The sequence below is a fragment of the Schistocerca nitens genome, chromosome 4 (assembly GCF_023898315.1).
Source record: "Schistocerca nitens isolate TAMUIC-IGC-003100 chromosome 4, iqSchNite1.1, whole genome shotgun sequence".
Lineage (NCBI taxonomy): Eukaryota > Metazoa > Arthropoda > Insecta > Orthoptera > Acrididae > Schistocerca > Schistocerca nitens.
Genome location: NC_064617.1, coordinates 377,188,003 through 377,207,620, shown reverse-complemented (window position 1 = coordinate 377,207,620; position 19,618 = coordinate 377,188,003). Strand labels below are relative to the sequence as shown.

The 19,618-nt window shown below is 39.4% G+C and overlaps 1 protein-coding gene across 2 annotated transcripts in view; it reads left to right on the top strand.

Annotated features, from left to right (window-relative positions):
- The window catches only part of LOC126252805 (venom carboxylesterase-6-like), a 152,161-nt gene that overhangs the window by 108,741 nt on the left and 23,802 nt on the right, over positions 1-19,618 (top strand). For both annotated transcript variants that reach the window (XM_049953742.1, XM_049953741.1), the window contains exon 7: positions 1,115-1,293. In XM_049953742.1, the coding sequence (XP_049809699.1) occupies positions 1,115-1,293 (179 nt within the window). The remainder of the gene's footprint in view (positions 1-1,114; positions 1,294-19,618) is intronic.

Here is a 19,618-nt window from a genome sequence, read left to right as displayed (position 1 = left end):
CGATCCCGATAGCAAAGGTGTCTTAAGTGAATATGAACCAGGTGAGGGGTAAAGGGTTCCACTTGATGGCCCATGAATAGGTTATCATAGGATGGTGCCATTCGGGTGCCGATAGCCATATCTCAGATTTGTTTGTAGGCAATGCCTTCAAAGGAGACGAAATTGTAATTTTTTAAAATTTATTTCTCTCTATTTCTTTTCTTTTCTGCTATCTCCCTCCCCCTCCCCCCCCCTCCTGCCCCTCCTCCTCACCTCTCTACTGCCCGCCGCCGAACGTGCAGCACTTCACTGTCCTCCATCCCCACCATACTATTCCTCCTCCTCCCCACCCCAGCCTTCTCCTTTCCCCCCACCCAGTCACCAATCCCATCATGCACTGGTGCTGCAGCTTGCAGTGTGGTTTCAGTTGCCTTGATAAAGGCCATTGGCCGAAAGCTTTAAGTGTGAAAATCTTTTTGTTGTGCCTATCTGCAACTCAGCATCTCCGCTATATGGTGAGGGGCAACTTTCCTTCTCATAATATTACATTTCGCTTCATTTGAGTTCAACATTCATTTCCAGAATAATTCAGTTGGAATTGAAATTCTTGAAACGATTCCCCTCCCATTCGGAGGTGCACTTAATCATCGCTCTCTCTTGACTCAGTTCACAATTTACACATATTATACTTAACTCACAGTTCTCAGCCTGCATTAAACTGTCCTTTATTTTTCATTGTGTCATAACTGACTCTCCAGTTTTGTTATACTACCCTTTTGCTCCGCTAACATCTATAATAGAAGTCACTGCAGGCATGCCTTCTAATTGCTTTGGTGTGGCATAGAAGAATCTGAAAAAGGGAATTAACTGAAGCCTACCATCATATACTTGTGGTAAGACAGTAAAACTTTCACTGCAGAATATTACCAATTCATGAACAGTAAGGCAATTTTATAAAACTTTTAGAAGTGATTCCTTTTTTTTCCTTTATTAATTTTATAACTGTTAAAAACTTAAACCACTAAAGTATTCATTTGAGTCAAAATAGTCGCTGGTAACTAACAATCGTGTCTCAAATATAGTTAATATTCATTTGTGATTCTGTCTGAATTGTTTATTTGTTTTTCTTTTGCAGCTATTTTTAAAAATGTAGATCTCTTGAATGATATCACCAAAGACTTTGGGAAAGTAGCACCACTTTCCTTGCATTATGGACAAAGTTCAGTACATGCAGAATATGTTACGGAGAAACTCAAGGCATATTACTTTGGGAAGCTCCCAGTTTCCAGTGTTTCAGTTTCTGCCTTAGCTGATGTAAGCCTGTTATTTTGTTTTTTCATTTCTTCCTTGCAGTCTTTTATTGTTGTGCATTTGGGGTTTTCTGTGTGTTCGTAATATTCAGTAATCACTAAAATAAGCTAAAGTAGGAACTGGACAAAATAGTGTTTATCTGTTCTACAACATCAGCATTTGCACTTCTTACTGACAGATGTTAAGGAGTAAAATAACCCTAAATTCACTGCTCAAATGAATTAGGGGAACATGACTTTCGGAATCTCCCATACTTCATTGAGCAATAATAGAGGACTGGGTATGTTATTATATTGTACCTTTATCTTCCACAAATTAATATTACAACAAAACATCATTACATCTTCGATTGCTTATGTAAAAAGAACTAAAATGTCTAGCAGCTAACAAAACTGATGTGCAACAATTATTCATCTCATCATCCTAGATACTTTTCATTGGACTTTGAGAGCTCCAATAATGTGTATGCCCTCTGTGAGAGTTTATCACTGCCTGACACTTATGTGGCGTGCTCCATATAGGCCTATAGAGAACACTCTACATTATCTGTTCCCATTCTTCAGTCAGAGCTCAGGACAGTTTTTGGTGTGTCCGTGGCAGAACAGAGTGATGATGAACACGTCTTTCAAGGATCTCCCACGTATGCACAATGGGTTTAGGTTGGGCTCACTGTCAGCCATTCCATTACTAAAATGTCCAGGCTCTGCAAAACATCCCTGCTGATGCCCACAGTGTGGGCCCTAGCATTAGAAGGAATTCAGCGCCACTGCTGTATGAAGCAGCCACCACATGGTCCAACAGGATCTGTTGATGTATTGCCTGGCTGTAAGGCAACCATGGATGATGACAAGATCTGTATGGCAGTCAACACTGGAGCCACCCAACAACATCAAAGAACCTTGAAAATCTGTCAGTTTTCTGTACAACATTTGGCAGATACCACTCATCGTGCATCTCCACATGTGTACACGGCCATCACCTGGCATGAAAGGATACAAGGACTTGTTTGTGAACAATATGTTTCGGTAGTGATGAAGTTGTTGGTTGACATGGGAACAGTGCAAATCAAGGTGAGCTGCAAGATGATGTCTGTTAAGCGAGGTACTCGAACAGGACATTCAGGCCGTAAGGTCCTTTCTTGTAACCTGTTCATTGCAGTCTGATCAGACACGATGGCTGCAGTGGCCCTTCGGAGATCATCTTGAAGTGCTCTGGTGGTATCCATATGATGCTGAAATTTAGTGATGGCCAGATATTGGTCTTCATGTGGAGTCGTAATGCAGCAATGACTTCGTCAAATTCACCTTGTGTACTGACCTGTCTCTGTATATTGTGCCCACAAGCTATGGATGATGCTTGGAGAGACATGAGCATATGCAGTAACCTGACTAAAAGTCCATCCTTTTTGGATCACACAGACTGCCTTTGCACAACTTGCACTGTATTAAGATGTTTCACTGCGTGAGCTTGGTTGAATACAATGCCCATAAATGACAACTACCATCTGTGTACCTCACTAGAAAACACTGCGGCATTGGTACTCTCTTCCTTCTGAGGAGTCACCTGACACTGTAATGCATAACATAGCCAATAAATTGTTGTCTATATTGAAAGTGAAGATCTCAAGCCATGCCATAAGATCACAGGTAACACCTGTATCAAAGTAGATTTAACATACCTGACATTTATACATGTATTTCTCTAATTCTTTTGAACAGTGTTCAATTGGAGATAACCTGGTGGTTTTGTGCACCTTTGAGAATATATTTTCACTTATTATGCAATACAAATATTTACATGTCAATATTTGAAAGCTTTCCTTTCACTCATCAGGGTCTCAAAAGAGACAGTTTGTTACTCACAATCCTGAAGATTATACGATATCGCATGGTACTACAGATATTTGTTTGTACCTGCAATTTAAGCTGCCTGCACATGAATTTACTATTAAATCGTGTAGTTGTGAATCAGAGTTCACTTGCTGTTAGCATTAACCTCAGATATTCCATTTTTTAGAAATATACAAACAGAAACATGTAAAACTTCCTGGCAGATTAAAACTGTGTGCCCGACCGAGACTCGAACTCGGGACCTTTGCCTTTCGCGGGCAAGTGCTCTGCCATCTGAGCTACCGAAGCACGACTCACGCCCGGTACTCACAGCTTTACTTCTGCCAGTATCTCGTCTCCTACCTTCCAAACTTTACAGAAGCTCTCCTGCGAACCTTGCAGAACTAGCACTCCTGAAAGAAAGGATACTGCGGAGACATGGCTTAGCCACAGCCTGGGGGATGTTTCCAGAATGAGATTTTCACTCTGCATGTAAATTTTCGTATTTCTGTACTCCATCAAAAATTAGAATAAGTGATAATTTTGGTATGCCAAACAGTTGCTATTGAGATTTAAGCTTTTGTGGCTGAGTAACCATTGTATAAGAGTGAAATGTGAAGTGAGAGTAATACAGATACTTACAAAACGGAAAGTGTCTGAGAGTTCTGTAAGTTATATCAGAAAAGAACAGAATCAGTAAGCAGTCAGATAAAATTAAGATGGCTTATGAATTTTGAAAGAACAGAAGAAGATTGCTGAAACCTTGAATTTGTTGATGTGGTCAAGAAAATTTCTTTCTTGAGTACATAGGGTATGTTCCACCTGATTTTCAGGCTGGAGTAATCCAAAATGCTCAGTGACTGTGGATTTGTAACTGAAATGTGCTACAACATCAATTTCAGTAAGTATGTTGTGAGGCATAAAATGTGGTGAACGTCTGACCTCAGTCTTCTCAATATATTATAGTCTTCAGATATTGAATCCTTGTTGCTCCTACGTGTTATCTAATGACCTCCACACACCTTCCATTAGTTATTCATTTTCATCCTTGTCTTATCTTACCTATTGGAATCTAGCAAAGAATGTCCTTGGTATGTCTACCAATTGTTCGCCTGGCTAAATGTCCAGCCCAACTATATTTCATTTTCATTGCAGTCATGTTTGTATCTTCCACTCCACTATTTTTCCTGGTGAATTTAGTTGTTCCTCTGTCTCTCCTATTAATTCTTTTCTTGCTTTTTTACATTGCGTTCATCACAACCTTAATTTTAAGAATGGTTTTTGTATTAAATGTCCATGTCTCACTACCATGAGAGCCAAGTACAAAATCTGCTGCCCCCCCCCCCCCCCACACACACACACACACATATATGCCAACCCCATCACAGGTGTATTCTAGCCAATAAGATGCAAAGCCACCTGTGAAAGCTGTCATACCATATGACAGCTCTGCTATAAATTTTGCACAATCATCTATATTGGTGTCCCATCAATCAGCTGTCCACCCCAGTGAATGGCCACTGCCCAACAGTGTCCAAGGCGAAAGTTCACTACCTAGAGGCGGAACATGTTCCTTAGCTCAGCATGCTCAATTTCACAATCTGTGTCAATGGGAACTTCCTTCCTCTACCTATCTTTGCAAAACTTGCTTCGAACCCGTTAAGACCTCTTTGAATATGTCTTTTTTTTTTATGTGACTTACCAAATGAAAGGCCTGGCAGGTCGACAGACACACAAACAAACACAAACATACACACAAAATTCAAGCTTTCGCAACAAACTGTTGCCTCATCAGGAAAGAGGGAAGGAGAGGGAAAGACGAAAGGATGTGAGTTTTAAGGGGGAGGGTAAGGAGTCATTCCAATCCCGGGAGCGGAAAGACTTACCTTAGGGGGAAAAAAGGACGGGGTATACACTCGCGCGCGCACACACACGTATATCCATCCACACATATACAGACACAAGCAGACATCTCACAAGCAGACGTATTTAAAGACAAAGAGCTCTTACTCTGTCACTCAAAAGTTGTTGGGAAGTCAGAAGGCCTGTGTTTTACCATCTGCCACTTACAGTAATGTTCTCGCTACACCTTGCACCATGAAGGATACAACCACACAGGCTCGGCCCCTCAAATTCAGCAGGATGGTTGTAAAATTGCCCATATCCTCCTCCTCCTCCAGCTGTGCAACAAGTCACCACATTTTTGCCTCTGGCAGCAAAATCACCTGCTATGCAACTGGCAGGCTAGAAAGGACAGAAGGAATACTCGCATGAAGACTTTTTATGTCCCTCCAGTCAAACATCTGAGCCTTCGTCTGCCAACTGCAAAGGCTCCAAGAAATCAAAGGCAAACGGTCTTTTCCTTCGTTGACTTGGTGATCCTCTTCAATGATACTGCCATGTGATACCCTCACACAGTCAACCTCTGTTTCACTAGTGCACACTGCCATCCATTTTTATGCCCTGGAATCTGCAGGCCGCCTTTGTGAGAAAGCCAATGCTTCTGTAGATCTCGTGGAACAGGATTCTTCAACCTTTGTGCCCTGTGGCAGTGAGTCATCAAAGACTGTGTGGTGTCACAAGACTTAGGCCTGTCCCACCCCTCATTAAATCGACCAAGACTTATACAAATAATTGTATGAACAGTTATTATTATTATTATGTTCTTTAAGTTTGTTTTTGGGTTTTCAGAAATACTGTGGGGAGAAAGTTTATTTATGTTGCAGATAACATGGAAGACGTTGCCCAATGATCACCACGAAAGTTCGACGTAGCGACAAGTGTGCATATTTAACCATCATCCTGTGACGATGAATTGTGTTTGTAATAAACAGTTGTGTGTGCAGTGTTGTCACATTCTCTGGGACAGCAAAAAAGCTATCTAGATTTCATTTACTAGTTCTCAACAGTTCCACTCCCTCTTCTGTCATGTGGACCAACCTCCAATGGCTCTCTAGGAACAAGTTCCATTCCCCAATTTCTGGGTTGACTGTAGTGGATGGTGTAGTTGTGGACCCAATTGATATCTCCAACATCTTAGGCTGCTATTTTGTGGAAATTTAAAGATCTGCCCACTATTACCCTGCCTTCTTCCATTAGGAACGAGTGGCGGCGGCTCGGGTGATACCGTTCTCCTCTCAGAAATGTAACTGCTGCAATGCTGCCTTTACTGTGAGGTAGCTAGACCATGCTCTCACTTCATACTGATCTTCCACACCAGAGTCAGACACTGTTCACATTCAGATGTTGCAGCACCTTTCTCTTATGCACAAGCACTTTCTCCTCCACACATACAGTTGCATCTGGGCAGATGGCATGTTTCCAAGATGTTGGCATGAAACCTCTGTCATACGCATACCTAAGCCTGGTAAGGACAAATATCTTCCTTCTAGCTACCGCCCCATTTCTCTCACCAGCTGTGTTTGCAAGGTAATGGAAAGAATGATTCAAGCCCGGCTGGTATGATGGCTTGAGTCTTGCAAATTACTAATCACTGCACAATGTGGATTCTGAGCATGCTGTTCTGCAGTTGACTACCTCGTAGCTTTGGCAACCCAAACCGTGAACTGTGATGTTTGTGTGGGTTCCTGTTCACATCGGTCTGATGGGAAATTAGGCTGCTGCCATTGCTGTCAAGGCTGCAGTCCTCCTACCTCAGCCCACCGGTTCTTCCATTCCTTCCAATGATCTCCAGTTGCTGTCTGACAGCAGGTGGTGTCACTTTGGCATCACCACTGGTCTCCCCTTCATGAGAACAAGCTCTGGGGAACTAAACCTCTCCCAACAGCTTGGCTGACTTCCTCTCGACCTTTTCACCATGAGGAGATCATTTCAGCTAGGTTGCATATTGTCATTTTAGCCATCATCATTTGTTAAGTAGTGATCCCCCACCACTTCGTGCTCATTGTCATAAACCTTAGACAGTTCACCATTTTCTGACCGAATGCCCTTTTTGTAACCACTTATGTTCTAGTGCCTGTCTGTCATATGAGTTATCGACTATTGTAGTGAACAATGCATGGGCTGTTGCCCATGTTTTACTCTTTACCCATCATAACAATATGGCGAAGGACATTTAGTCTTCAGTTCAGTACCTCCATTGCTCTACAGTGTATTTTATGGACCTTCCTCCAAGAGGAAGTCCTTGTTCTTAGCTCTTTCCTCCCATCATTTGGGCTTAACATGTAGTTGTTTTTAACTCCTTTTTTGTGTTAATGTTTCAAGATTCTGACATGGGCACCTCTGACCGTAATTTTTTTGTGCCCTAAAACAAAACTAAACTAATATTATGCATATCATCACTTTCTGTGTGAATCTAGATTATGCATTAGTCAAATGAATTTCATCTTAATTTGTTTCCTCATATCATTGGCTGTCCTTGCGTCCTGTCATCCCTGGTTACAAACACAATATCCTCAACAAGCACAACAGCCACCTTAATCATCACCATACCCATTAATTATTTTTGCTTCTGCACCAGTGTACTGAATTAAAATAAATAACAGCAGTCTTATGGATCATAAATAATTCTTTAAATTCTTTAACATTTGTGCATAAAAACATAAATATGAAAAAAATACAAGGGTTGGAAGTTTAATAGTGGCAAATATTTATTTGCAGCTCATACAAAATAGATATGTGTTCAAAGTTTTACTGACCTTGAAAGTAGTCACCAGCATTGTGTATAACCTATTGCCAGTGATGTGGAAGTTGTAGGATACTCTTAGCAGTGCCAGTTGTGTTGACAGTTCAAGCGGTGCGGTCTATTGCCTGATGAATTTGTAACAGTTCTGAAGTGAATGCTGTGAAGTGTTTCCTTCAGTTTAGAAATTGAGTTGAACTCACAAGTTTGGAACACAACCTATGACCAGCTTAGAGTCCGAAGTGATGACACTATCTGCAGGACCTGACCATCATTTTGCAGGACAATGCTCAAGCACGTACAGTGTAAGCTGTTACTGATTTGTTTAACTGATGGGGCCACTAAGTGCTAAACCACCTACTGCACTCCCCTGACTTAAGCCCTCGTGAGTTCAGCTCGATTTCTAAACTGAAGGAAACACTTCACGGCATTCGCTTCAGAACTGCCACAAATTCATTGGACAATAGACCGTGCCACTCGAACTGTCAACACAACTGGCACTGCCAATAGTATCCTACAACTTCCGAATCGCTGGCAATGGTCTATACACAATGCTGGTAACTACTTTGAAGGTCAGTAAAACTTTGAAACACGTATCTATTTTGTACGAGCTGTAAATAAATAGTTGCCACTACTAAAGTTCTAACACTCTTATTTTATGCTAAATAAAAATTTAAAATATTATTGTAGATTGATTAGATGCTTTGATAAACAATACAATCAATACAAATCTTACATATTGATGTTTTTGCCTGAATCCTTTGCTCAGCCACAACCTATCCATGTATTTTTGAATGTTACTTACTGATACCACTTTCTTTACAATATAACAGTACCAATCATGTAAAGGCAACAATACAAATTTCCACCATTACTTCAGTGGAGCACCCCTTTCAGATATCTCTTTTAGTGATGATCAGCATACTTCAAGGAGGGGTGTCCATTTTCTGCCACCTCATCCTGGGAAGCTAAGTTGACACTCCATAGCTCAATGCTGATCCTTGGCATAGAGTGAAGTCAGTGTTCTCGCATAGTTGGTTTCATCTCTGCCTACACATTTTCAGTAGGATGTGTGGTACAGGAGGAGAACAGTAAGAAGAGAAATAGCATTCTGTTTTATAAACCCTTCCTGCATCTTAGCTAACTAATCCTTTTTTGAAGATATTACTCCCTCGGTATGTAGTTGTCTCATTAATAGGCTGTACTATTAACCATATGTGAGTGAACTGGGTAGCATCAGTGGTCATCTGTCCTGTTAAGCATCCTAATCCCAGAGAACACATCCAACCTCAAACTGCCAAAGATACACTGTGAAATGAAATGACTCGTGGATGTATTTGGTGCCAAAATAAACACCATTCAGTCATATACTCATGCTTGTTAAAGAAAAAAAATGTCATTTGAGAATGAAACATACATTTAAAACAATCCTCTAAGAATATGTCAAAAGTATAAAAGTGTTAACACCACCACTCTGAAGTCAGGTCAAGAACTTTGTATAATAGCAACTGACAACCTTTGAAGATTATTAAACACTGATACTTTCACACTCTTCCACAGTGTTTTACATGTATGGTGAAGCAGATGGTATACCAACAAGTTCCTTCATGATCTGTAACTTCGCAACCACAAAAGTGATTTGACAGCTTCACTTGCAGCAAATTATTCTGCCTCCATTGAACAACGAGCTGCTATTTACTACATAATTAGATCTTCGCAAAACTTCAGTAGAATGCCACCTGTTATTTGCCTTGTGTTTCTGTCTCCACTGTAATCAGTGTCACTATAAGCTTAAATATTGCACGCGCGTTTACACACACACACACACACACACACACACACACACGTGTGAAATGTCCGTCCGATTGTTGAAATGTCTGTTCTTCTTCTGTGGGCTTGGCAATTGTCATACTGTACATTGGTTATAGACTATGAGTCATGTGGTAAGAATATATTACTGTTGCAAGTAAGTTTGATGAATAGTGAGAGCAGATGAGATACTGAATAGACCTCTCACAGAAATCATGATCACACAACCACATATGCCACTGTCACTAAAAGTAACTTGATGTTGCACATATTGATCGTGGATATTCAGTATTTCTAATTTGCTTCTTTTTTTCCACAGTTCAGTACACATTCTTCCTGTTATTGTGCTTGATCTGTGTTCAATTTTTGAAGAGATATCCAATGAGCCACCTTACCACTAAATCTGAGAGGGGTGCGATGGGGAGTTTCACTTGTAACCAGTTATTCCAAATCTGGCAACCACATCCAGTTGCAGTTTGCTTATCTGACAGCTTCCATGGGCAACAGAAATTTGATTTTTAGTATTTTTCATAGTTAATTGACCGAATTTAAAGTTCAAAATACTAGCATAATCTACTTATTAAGAGGTATTATCTTATGTTAAAAGCTTAACACAATAAGACGAGTATTACAGTTAGAAACTCAGAGTTTGCCTTGAGGCGGTGCAATTGACAGTGTGTAAATGCCTGGACTTTATCCAACAGTGGTTGCAAATGAAAGTACCTAGCAACTTCTAACACACTTTACACACAGCTTCAAAACTTTCTGAAACTTTTTCTCACTGAACTCACACAAAATGATGGAATGAAAAAAGATCATCACGTACTACATGTTTGCCATTTATGCAGTAAAATAGGACTTGACCTTTCCATTTATTATTTCTTTGCAACAGATCCTATTCACAGAAGGTTTACCGGCATTTCTCTAAAATTCTCTTCACATGTGTAGATTGAGTTACTTGAGTACAGTTGTCAATTTTTTTGATTTTTAAGGCCAGGAAATAATAAACTTTTTCTACCCTAATCTGAAAATATATCTAACTGTTCAATAAACTTATGTCTTGCATCACTAAAGCTCATAGCCAATCCATTGTCAATATAAAACGACAGTACCAGGTTGTCACCATAGAACATGCATTGATGTGAACAGCTCACATACATTGATTTGAACAGATCTTCTGTGAATTACATTCCGTAAGAAAATTTTCAAGACATTCATATGAGCATTTTGAGGCTTGCATTATACCATGCAGACACTTCAGTGATTTACAGTCACATCCTTTACCATCATCAAAGCTCTCTGGTCAATACTGTGCATTTCCTACTTCAAAAAGTCATTGACAAATGCTGTCCTTACATCAGATGGCCTTATACACCAATCATGTTGAATTGCAACAGTCAACAGATCCTTCATTATCTCAGATATTGCTACAGGGCTAAAAGTGTCAACATAATACATTCCAAAATGTTGAGTATATCCTTTTGTCACCAATCAAGCCTTATACTGAACCACTTTATTATTTTCATTTAATTTTTTAGCAAAAACTCATTGATTTTCAATCACTTAGTTTTCTAAGCTAGTTCCCGTGTTTTATTTTTCTTCAGAACACTCATTTCTCCTCCATTGCTGTCTTCCATTCTTTAGAATTTTCTGAATGCACTGCTTCTGTATAATTCATTGATGTCTCACAAAGAAGCACCATTCTTGTTCACTGGGCTGAATCTTCACATTACCACGATGGTTTCTTCAAAATTCACCATTCTTGTAACTTCAGGCTTCCGTTGTCTTCATTTCTTGCTTCCAAGTTGCCCTCAAGTTGAACCTTAGTGTCATACAAAACATTTCTAACCCTTTCGTCACTTAAAGCTACTCATGGGCGCACGTACAGGTGAGTGCACACATGCATGCACACACTCAGGTGCACAAGTGTGTGTGTGTGTGTGTGTGTGTGTGTGTGTGTGTCCCTCCACAAACATCTGCATGAACTACATCTCTGGATTTATTGACTTTCTGCACTCTTTTTACCAAATGCCAGCTAACAATATTTACCATCAGTTGTTGTCTCTACAACAAGATCCTTCAAAAACTGGCCACAAAGGGTTTATTTTGATGACCCATCTTTTTGTACCATCTCTGTAAGGTGCCCTAAGTTTCAACAACAATGTAAGACTTTTCTTGATGAACAACCTTCACAGCCAAATGATAAACTACATTTTCCCCACTGGATGTAGCAACAGTATTTGCAATATTGTTTTTGAAAATTACTAATGATTTGCCATCATTTCCAGTTATCTGATTTTCTTCTTGTGCAGCTTTGCTAACAAAAAAAAGTGAAAGGATCCTTCTGGGCAAAACAAAAAATCTTCAAAATATCACCCTGTTCATGGAATACCTGTACATCAATTTGAATTGCACCAAATGCTTCAATTTGTAGACTGTTGTTGGCAGCACCAATGTTGCTTGGACTTTCAAGTGGTTCATATGTAGTGCACAAATTCTGTTGATTTGTTCTGTGATGTGCCGCACCACTGTCAAACTACCATTTGTCACAGTCCAGTTTGTTTATATCTACAGAAAAATTGGTGCATCTCATCATTAAAACTTTCTTCCCAATTTTTGAAGTGTCTGTGCAGTTACAATTTCTTGAACTTCCCACTTACATTACACCAATTTCCAACACAGCAGTCTTTGCTTTTGGCTACATTAGTACACACATTTTATAAACTGCTCATTTTCTTACATTTAAAACAAACTAACCATATTGTATACTGTTTTGATAAGTGATGTACTTTGCCACATGAAAAGCAGTTTATATGTTCATTGCTTTTATAACAACATGTTTCTGAGGTATCTGCTTCATGTGAAGTTTAGTTGTGCCTATGTCATTGTTCGTTAATCTTCATTTTGCAGTAGCAACAGTTTCATCATCGCATCCTGTTATTCCTGGATTATAATTTACACAGAGTTTTTGTTCAGTGTTCTCTTATTCAACAGATAAGTTGTACCATCTAATATAAGTGTAACCTTTAGGAAAGAAAGGCAGCTGTCGTCAATCAGCTTGTCTAACAAAGGAACATGAGTTTTTGTTTCATCTAATTTGCCTAGATGGCCTTATGTACCATAAGATACTTCCCACACAATGTTACGAAATTTAGGTCTAGGCAGATAAGTTTCCCACTGGGTGAACACCGTACTTGATAAGCTCACCATTTATGTCCTCAAAGATGTTGCCACACACTAAAATAGTTCTTACTGTTACTCTCTAGGTTCCCCAAGTTTCTTCAGCAGTGAGTTTTCCAATTTGCCATCTTCTCTTGCTGTTGTGTCATCTTTGGCACTTCTATAACCTCAAGCTGCTGTCAAAATTGGCTGCAACTATCACATTGTCTGAAAACCTTTCCCAATCGTGCACATCTGCTACCATGTTCATAAAACATCAAATGCAGATTTACAACAAAATACTTATTTAAAACATCAGAAAAGCACGACAATCCTAGAAGGTCTAGTGGCTAGCATTGCTGCCTGTACATCACGGGGTCCCGGGTTCAATTCCTGACAGAGTTGGGGATTTTTCTCTGCCTGGGGACTAGGTGTTTGTTTTTTCATCATCATCATTCATGACCGTGGCTAATTTAGATTGTGTAAAAATTGGACTGTGTAAAAATTGGGACTTTGTACGGGCACTGATGACCGCGCATTTGAACACCCCACAAACCAAACCAATCATCATCTCACAGTACTGGACCATCTTTTGCTGTGGAAAATATTGATTCTGCGGAAGATACTACATTCCACCAGTAACAACACACATTTTCCTCACCAAACATTAATCAGTAGGTTTGATCATTTTCGCAGAGCATACCCTTGATGACGGCTTATTTGCTATGTTGTCCAGTCTCCTGGAAATGCAGTATGTTGTTTAAACTGCACTGCACTTAAACATGTATTTTGCTGTGATATTTTTATAAATTAATTATTCTGAACTTTGGTTGTTATATGCCAGTGTCAAGTTTCAACATGCCTTCTGGGTTCTCCAGTATCACAATAGTATTGTGTCTATTGGTGCTTAGTGCACTCAGGACTCCACAGCCTCCAACACCATGAAATTCCCATGTTCCACAGGAGCAATGACATGCTCGTGAATATCCTGTTGACAAGCTCTACATCTGTATCTACATCCAAACTCCACAAACCACTGTGAAGCACATGGCAAAGGCTACTTCCCATTGTTCTTGTTGTTAGGGGTTCTCCTGTTCCATTCACGTAGGGAGCATGGAAGAATTACTGTTTAAATGGCTCTGTGTGCACTGTAGTTAATGTAACATTGTCCTCGCAGTAGTGATGTCTAGATGGTTGTAGTGTATTCCTAGGTTCATCTTTTAAAGCTGTTTCTGAAACTTTTTAAGTATGCTTTCTCAGAATAGTTTGCATCTATCTTCGACTGTGTGCCAGTTCAGTCTCTTGAGTATATTTGTCACGTCCGTATCTTGTGGTCTAGTGGCCAGCATTGCTACCTCTGTATCACGGAATCCCGGGTTCAATTGCCGGCCAGGTTGGGGATTTTCTCTGCCCCGGACTGGGTTATTATTATAATATTTGTCACACTCTCACGTAGGTTAAACAAACCCATGACCATTAATGCTGTCTTTCTCTGTACTGGCAGGACACTTAGAAAATATAACAGACCTACTAAGGAGACTGCCAACACTATGCTTGTCTGTCCTCTTTCGGAATACTGCTGCGCGGTGTGGGATCCTTAACAGATACGACTGATGGAGTACATTGAAAAAGTTCAAAGAAAGGCAGCATGTTTTGTATTATCACGAAATATGGGAGAGAGTGTCACAGAAATTATACAGAATTTGGGCTGGAAATCATTAAAAGAAAGGCATTTTTATTTGCGATGGAATCTTCTCATGAAATTCCAATCGCCAACTTTCTCCTCCGAATGCAAAAATATTTTGTTGACACTGACCTACACAGCGAGGAATGATCACCACGATAAAATAAGGGAAATCGGAGCTCGTACAGAAAGATACAGGTGTTCATTCTTTCCGCTTGCTATACGAGATTGGAATAATAGAGAATTGTGAAGGTGGTTCGATGGACCCTCTGCCAGGCACTTAAATGTGATTTGCAGAGTATCCATGTAGATGTAGATGTAGATACGTTCAGTATTCCTTATTAGTCCTATTTGGTACAGGATCCACACAGTTGAGCAATATCATAGGATGGCTTGCATGAATAATCTGTAGGCAATCTCTTTTGTGAACTAACTACATGTCCCTGGTATTTTACCAGTAAACAGAAGTCTGCCACCTGCTTTACCTACAACTGAGAGAATGTGCTCATTCTATTTTCATATCCATACAAAATGTTACACCCAGCTATTTGAGTTGGCAGATTCCAGTAGTGACTCCATTGAATCTGTAATCATGAGATACTGTGTCCTTTTTTTCTTTTTAAAAGTGCACAATTTTATATTTCTGAACATTTAAAGCAAATTGCCAGTTTGCACCACACTGAAATCTCATCAAGATCTGACTGCATATTTGTGCAGCTTTTTTTCAGGCAGTATTTCATTGTAGGTAACTAAATCTGTAAAAACTCTGAGATTACTATTAAAGTGTCTGCTAGGTCATTAATGCACAACATGAATAGCAAGGATCCCAACACACATGCCTGCGACACAGCCGATTTGTTGACTGTTGTTGACTCTCCGTACAAGATACTATGCTGTGTCCTCCCTACAAAGAAACCCTCAATCCATTCACAAATTTTGCTTCATGCCACATACATTCATACTTCTTATAACAAGTATATGTGTAGTACTTTTTGGAAACTGAGAAATACTCCATCTATCTTACTTTTTTGATCCATGGCTTTCAGGATGCCAAATAAGAAGTGAGCAAGTTGAGTTTCATATGATTGACGTTTCCAGAATGCGTGTTGGTTGGCATGGAGGAAGTCATTCTTTATGAGATATCTCATCACTTTTGAGCTCAGAATATGTTGTAAGGTTCTAAAGCAAATGGATGTCAAGGATATTGGACAGTAGTTTTATGGATCACTTCTGCTACCCTTTTTGTAGATGGGTGTGACCTGTGCTTTCTTCCAACTACAGTTTTTTGTTCAAGGAAGCTATGCTACATTATGGATAAAAGAGGGCCTACCTCGGTCACAAATTTGGTCTGGAATAGGGATTCCATTGGGCTCTGAATCTTTGTTAAATTTTGCGATTTCAGCTGTTTCTCCTCACCTCTGACCCTAAATCTGCAGTAATGTGGGAATTAAATTGGGGCAATACCCCTGGATTTTCTTTTGTAAAGATACATTTGAAAACAGAGTTCAGTTGTTCTGCTTTTTCTCTGCTACCTTAAATTTCAGTCTTTGTCATGACACAAGTGTCTGGACACTTTGGCACCACTAATAGTCTTTATGTACGACCAGAATTTCTTTGGGTTTTGCGAGAGATCCTGCGCTAATTATCCGCTATCTTAATTGTTGAATGCTTCAAACACTGCACCCTTGATAGCCAAACTCGTTTCATTCAACATCTCCCTGTCTATAGTCCTATGCTTTGTTTTACAAGTATTATGCAGTGGTCTGTTTCTTTAGAAGTTTCTGTACAATGCCTGTATACCTTGGACGGTCCTTCCCATCATGAACTCTTCTACTAGGTGCATATCTATCCAGTACATAGTCAACTACTCTATTAAACTTGAGCCATAGTTCATCTGTGTGGTCCTTTCCTGAGAGAAAAAAAAGTTTCAAGTTCCTAATTGAGGTATGTTGCCACTGCTTCTTTATCTAGTTTATGAAATGTATGAATTTTCCTACTTGTTTTAGTGGTCCTTTCTACTTTGGCAGTCGTGGTTGCTGCACCTGTCATGGTAACTAATACCAGTTTCTTTGTGGACAGCAGCAAAGAGGCCAAGTCTGTACGTTGCTATTAGATCCAATATACTTCTATAATGAGTGGAATTACAAACTATCTGGTCCAGGTATTTCTCAGAAAAAGCATTTAGTAATTGTTGCACAGGAGTTTTTGTCATGTCCATCACTTACAAAACTGTAATTTTTCCAAATATTTACCATTAAAAACAGTCTTGATCATGATTTATTGATCAAGGTGACTGGTTTCGACCACTACTGTGGTCATCTTTAGACCATTGAGTAGGAACCTCTTTTTGTTCGAGAATCACTAGTGTAGTGATTCTCGAACAGAAAGAGGTTCCTACTCAATGGTCTAAAGATGACCACAGTAGTGGTCGAAACTGGTCACCTTGATAAATAAATTGTGATCAATACTATTTCTAATAGTAAATATTTGTAAGACATTGATCACTGCCTCTCCCATAATGTATTCAAAAGTACTGTAATTTTTCCACTTGATTGTCGATTGATTACAGTCCCCATCCCATGATGACAGTTTGATTGGGGAACTTACATACTTGTGAACTTGGAGTATTCTCTAAAGTTTCCAGTTACATCTGGAGGTGAGTGTGGTGGTCGATAGAAGGCTCCGATTGTGTGTTTATCGCCACCCTCAATACTGAGTCTTGCTCGGACAGTTTTGCATGTAGTTTCAATTTCTATCTTGGTGGATTTGAGTTTGCTTACCATCACAAATACAGCACCTTCATTTAATGTTAACCTTTCTTTTTGGTATATGCTTAAATTTTTCTCAAATATCTCAGTGCTTTCAGTTTTCATTTGGATCTTATACTGACTCCTCACAGTGCCCTACAGCTATCATTATCTGGACTGGATGGAGATTCACCTAATAAAAGAAAAGAATCTTGTGTGCACCCCATGTGCAGTCAGCTAGCTGGCTAGCAGCCTCCGATATGCAGTGCACTTCTGACACCTTGAAGTATGGCACATGAATAAACTGGCCAGGTTCAAAGCAGTGTGGCAGCTGTGTGTCCTTGAATCATATATTGGCATTGGCTATTATAGGACAAATAGTGCAATGACAGAGACAACTCAGCACATAAAGACTGTCAGTTAATGCAGCAAGTACTATAACCATATATGAGGATAATATGTAACACAGCAAATTACTCCAGAAGAGTTTTCCTCTTTGGGTAAAGTGATACTACAAGGAACTTAAGTAGTTTTCTCTGAAGGTGTCCATAAAGAGTTTAGGTCATGAAGTCAGTTTTTTCAAAAAAAATCAGCAGTTGTCATGTGTGAATGTTTTACTGTCATGAGTGAATAATTAAAAATATTTAATAAAACTGAAGATTAACTTTACCTGTGCATTAAGTGCAGGACAATACAATAATACAAGCAAGAACACTACAGTATGCAGTTATAGATAATCATAATGTTATTGGTTTCATATTATCATTCTAGCAGTCTCTTACCCTTAACTAATTACACACAGATATTTTTCCTTGAACATAATGTAGTTTTCTTTTCTTGTGACTACTAGGCAGAAGAAAAGTACATATGCCTCTTCTGTTCAATATGTGTGGTATAGAAATTTGTGTTTTGAATGTTTTAATGACTCGTATTATATAACACATTGTCAATATGGAGTTCAGGAAGAGACTTCATGAATGATAATAAGACAAAATACACATTACGATTATCTTCTTTTTTGAAAACAAAGGCCTAATGACCTGAATCTGGTCCCACATCAGTCTGCCAAGGCCCATTGAAATCTGTGGGTTATTGGGCTGTAATGAAGCTGACTGATGCTGGATTCTTATTCTTCATGATGGCATGGGCCTTTCCTACAGATTATTTAAACCTTTATCTCTTGTCTCTTTGATGCAGGATTCTTCAAAGCAAGAACTATCCTGACTGGTTTCGATCTCTGCTGGTCCTAAGACTTGAAAAACTTTAAAAATTGATTATGGAAGCTGATTTGTTATAAATGATAAAATCTATTTGTCTAACACTTGATTTATTGAGAGTTGGTGCACAACCTACACACAGTGTTAACAAACAGCTGAGCATGAGTACAGTTAATTACTTACAGCCAATACCATGACATGAAGGCAAGGGAGTAAAGGTACATTTGCGAAGTGTCTTCATTTGTTCCTAAACAAGTAGAGACAATTTTTTGTGAATGTTTCAGGAAAAATATTAATATTGCAGCTGGAGGCCACTCGACATTTGTCTTTAACCAAGTAATTACAAATGCCCTCATGGGGTTATTACAAGGTGTAGCTTCTCATTGATTTCTCATTGAATTCTGTAATGTAATCATATAATGATGTCTAAGTGGTCTAGAGGTAGCATCTTTGACTAGTAATTGAAACATCATGGACGCCAAGTGTGCACCCAGCTGCAGCTTAAAGTTTGAGTAAGAATAATCAGCAATGGTGTCCGAAGGCTACTGGAGTAAGGAATTACCCTCATTCTGCCAATGGCCTTATTGAAGAGGGTCAGACAAGAGTTTCAGGACAACTTCTTTCCTTTGGATTGGAAACTGCCCCTAAAAGATGTAAAGACCCACGATGATCGATGGTATGAGTATGCAGAAGGCAATGAAAACCACATTAAAGACACACACAGTGTGTTTCTGCACAACCTGTAACCTGTAATTGAGAGAGTGCCATGATGATCTTTCAGTTGCAAGAGATTCAGGATTAGTCCTCCATTTTTATCTCTGGAAGGGACTGTCAAGGAGGAGATGACCATGAGAAAAACACTTAATAACTGACAAAAGGCTAATGTGTGAAATAAGGGTTAGGCGACCACTCACCTAAGGCGGATCAGTGTGTGGAGCACGGAAACGTGTAACAGAAACATACTGTGAGTCAGTGTGTGGAATATCAGAAGTTTGAACATTTTAGGGAAGCTAGAAACTCTGAAAATTAAGAGGCAAAGGCTCAATCTAGATATGGGGGGACAGGGGGGGAGTTAGTGAAGTGAAATGAAATGCGATAAGAATTTCTAGTCGGGTGAATATAGGGTAGTATCATAAACAGTAGAAAATTGTGTAATGGGAGTAAGATTTGTCATGAATGGGAAGGTAGAGCAGAGAATGAGTTACTGTGAAAAGCTCGGCGATAAGGTTGTTCTTGTCAAA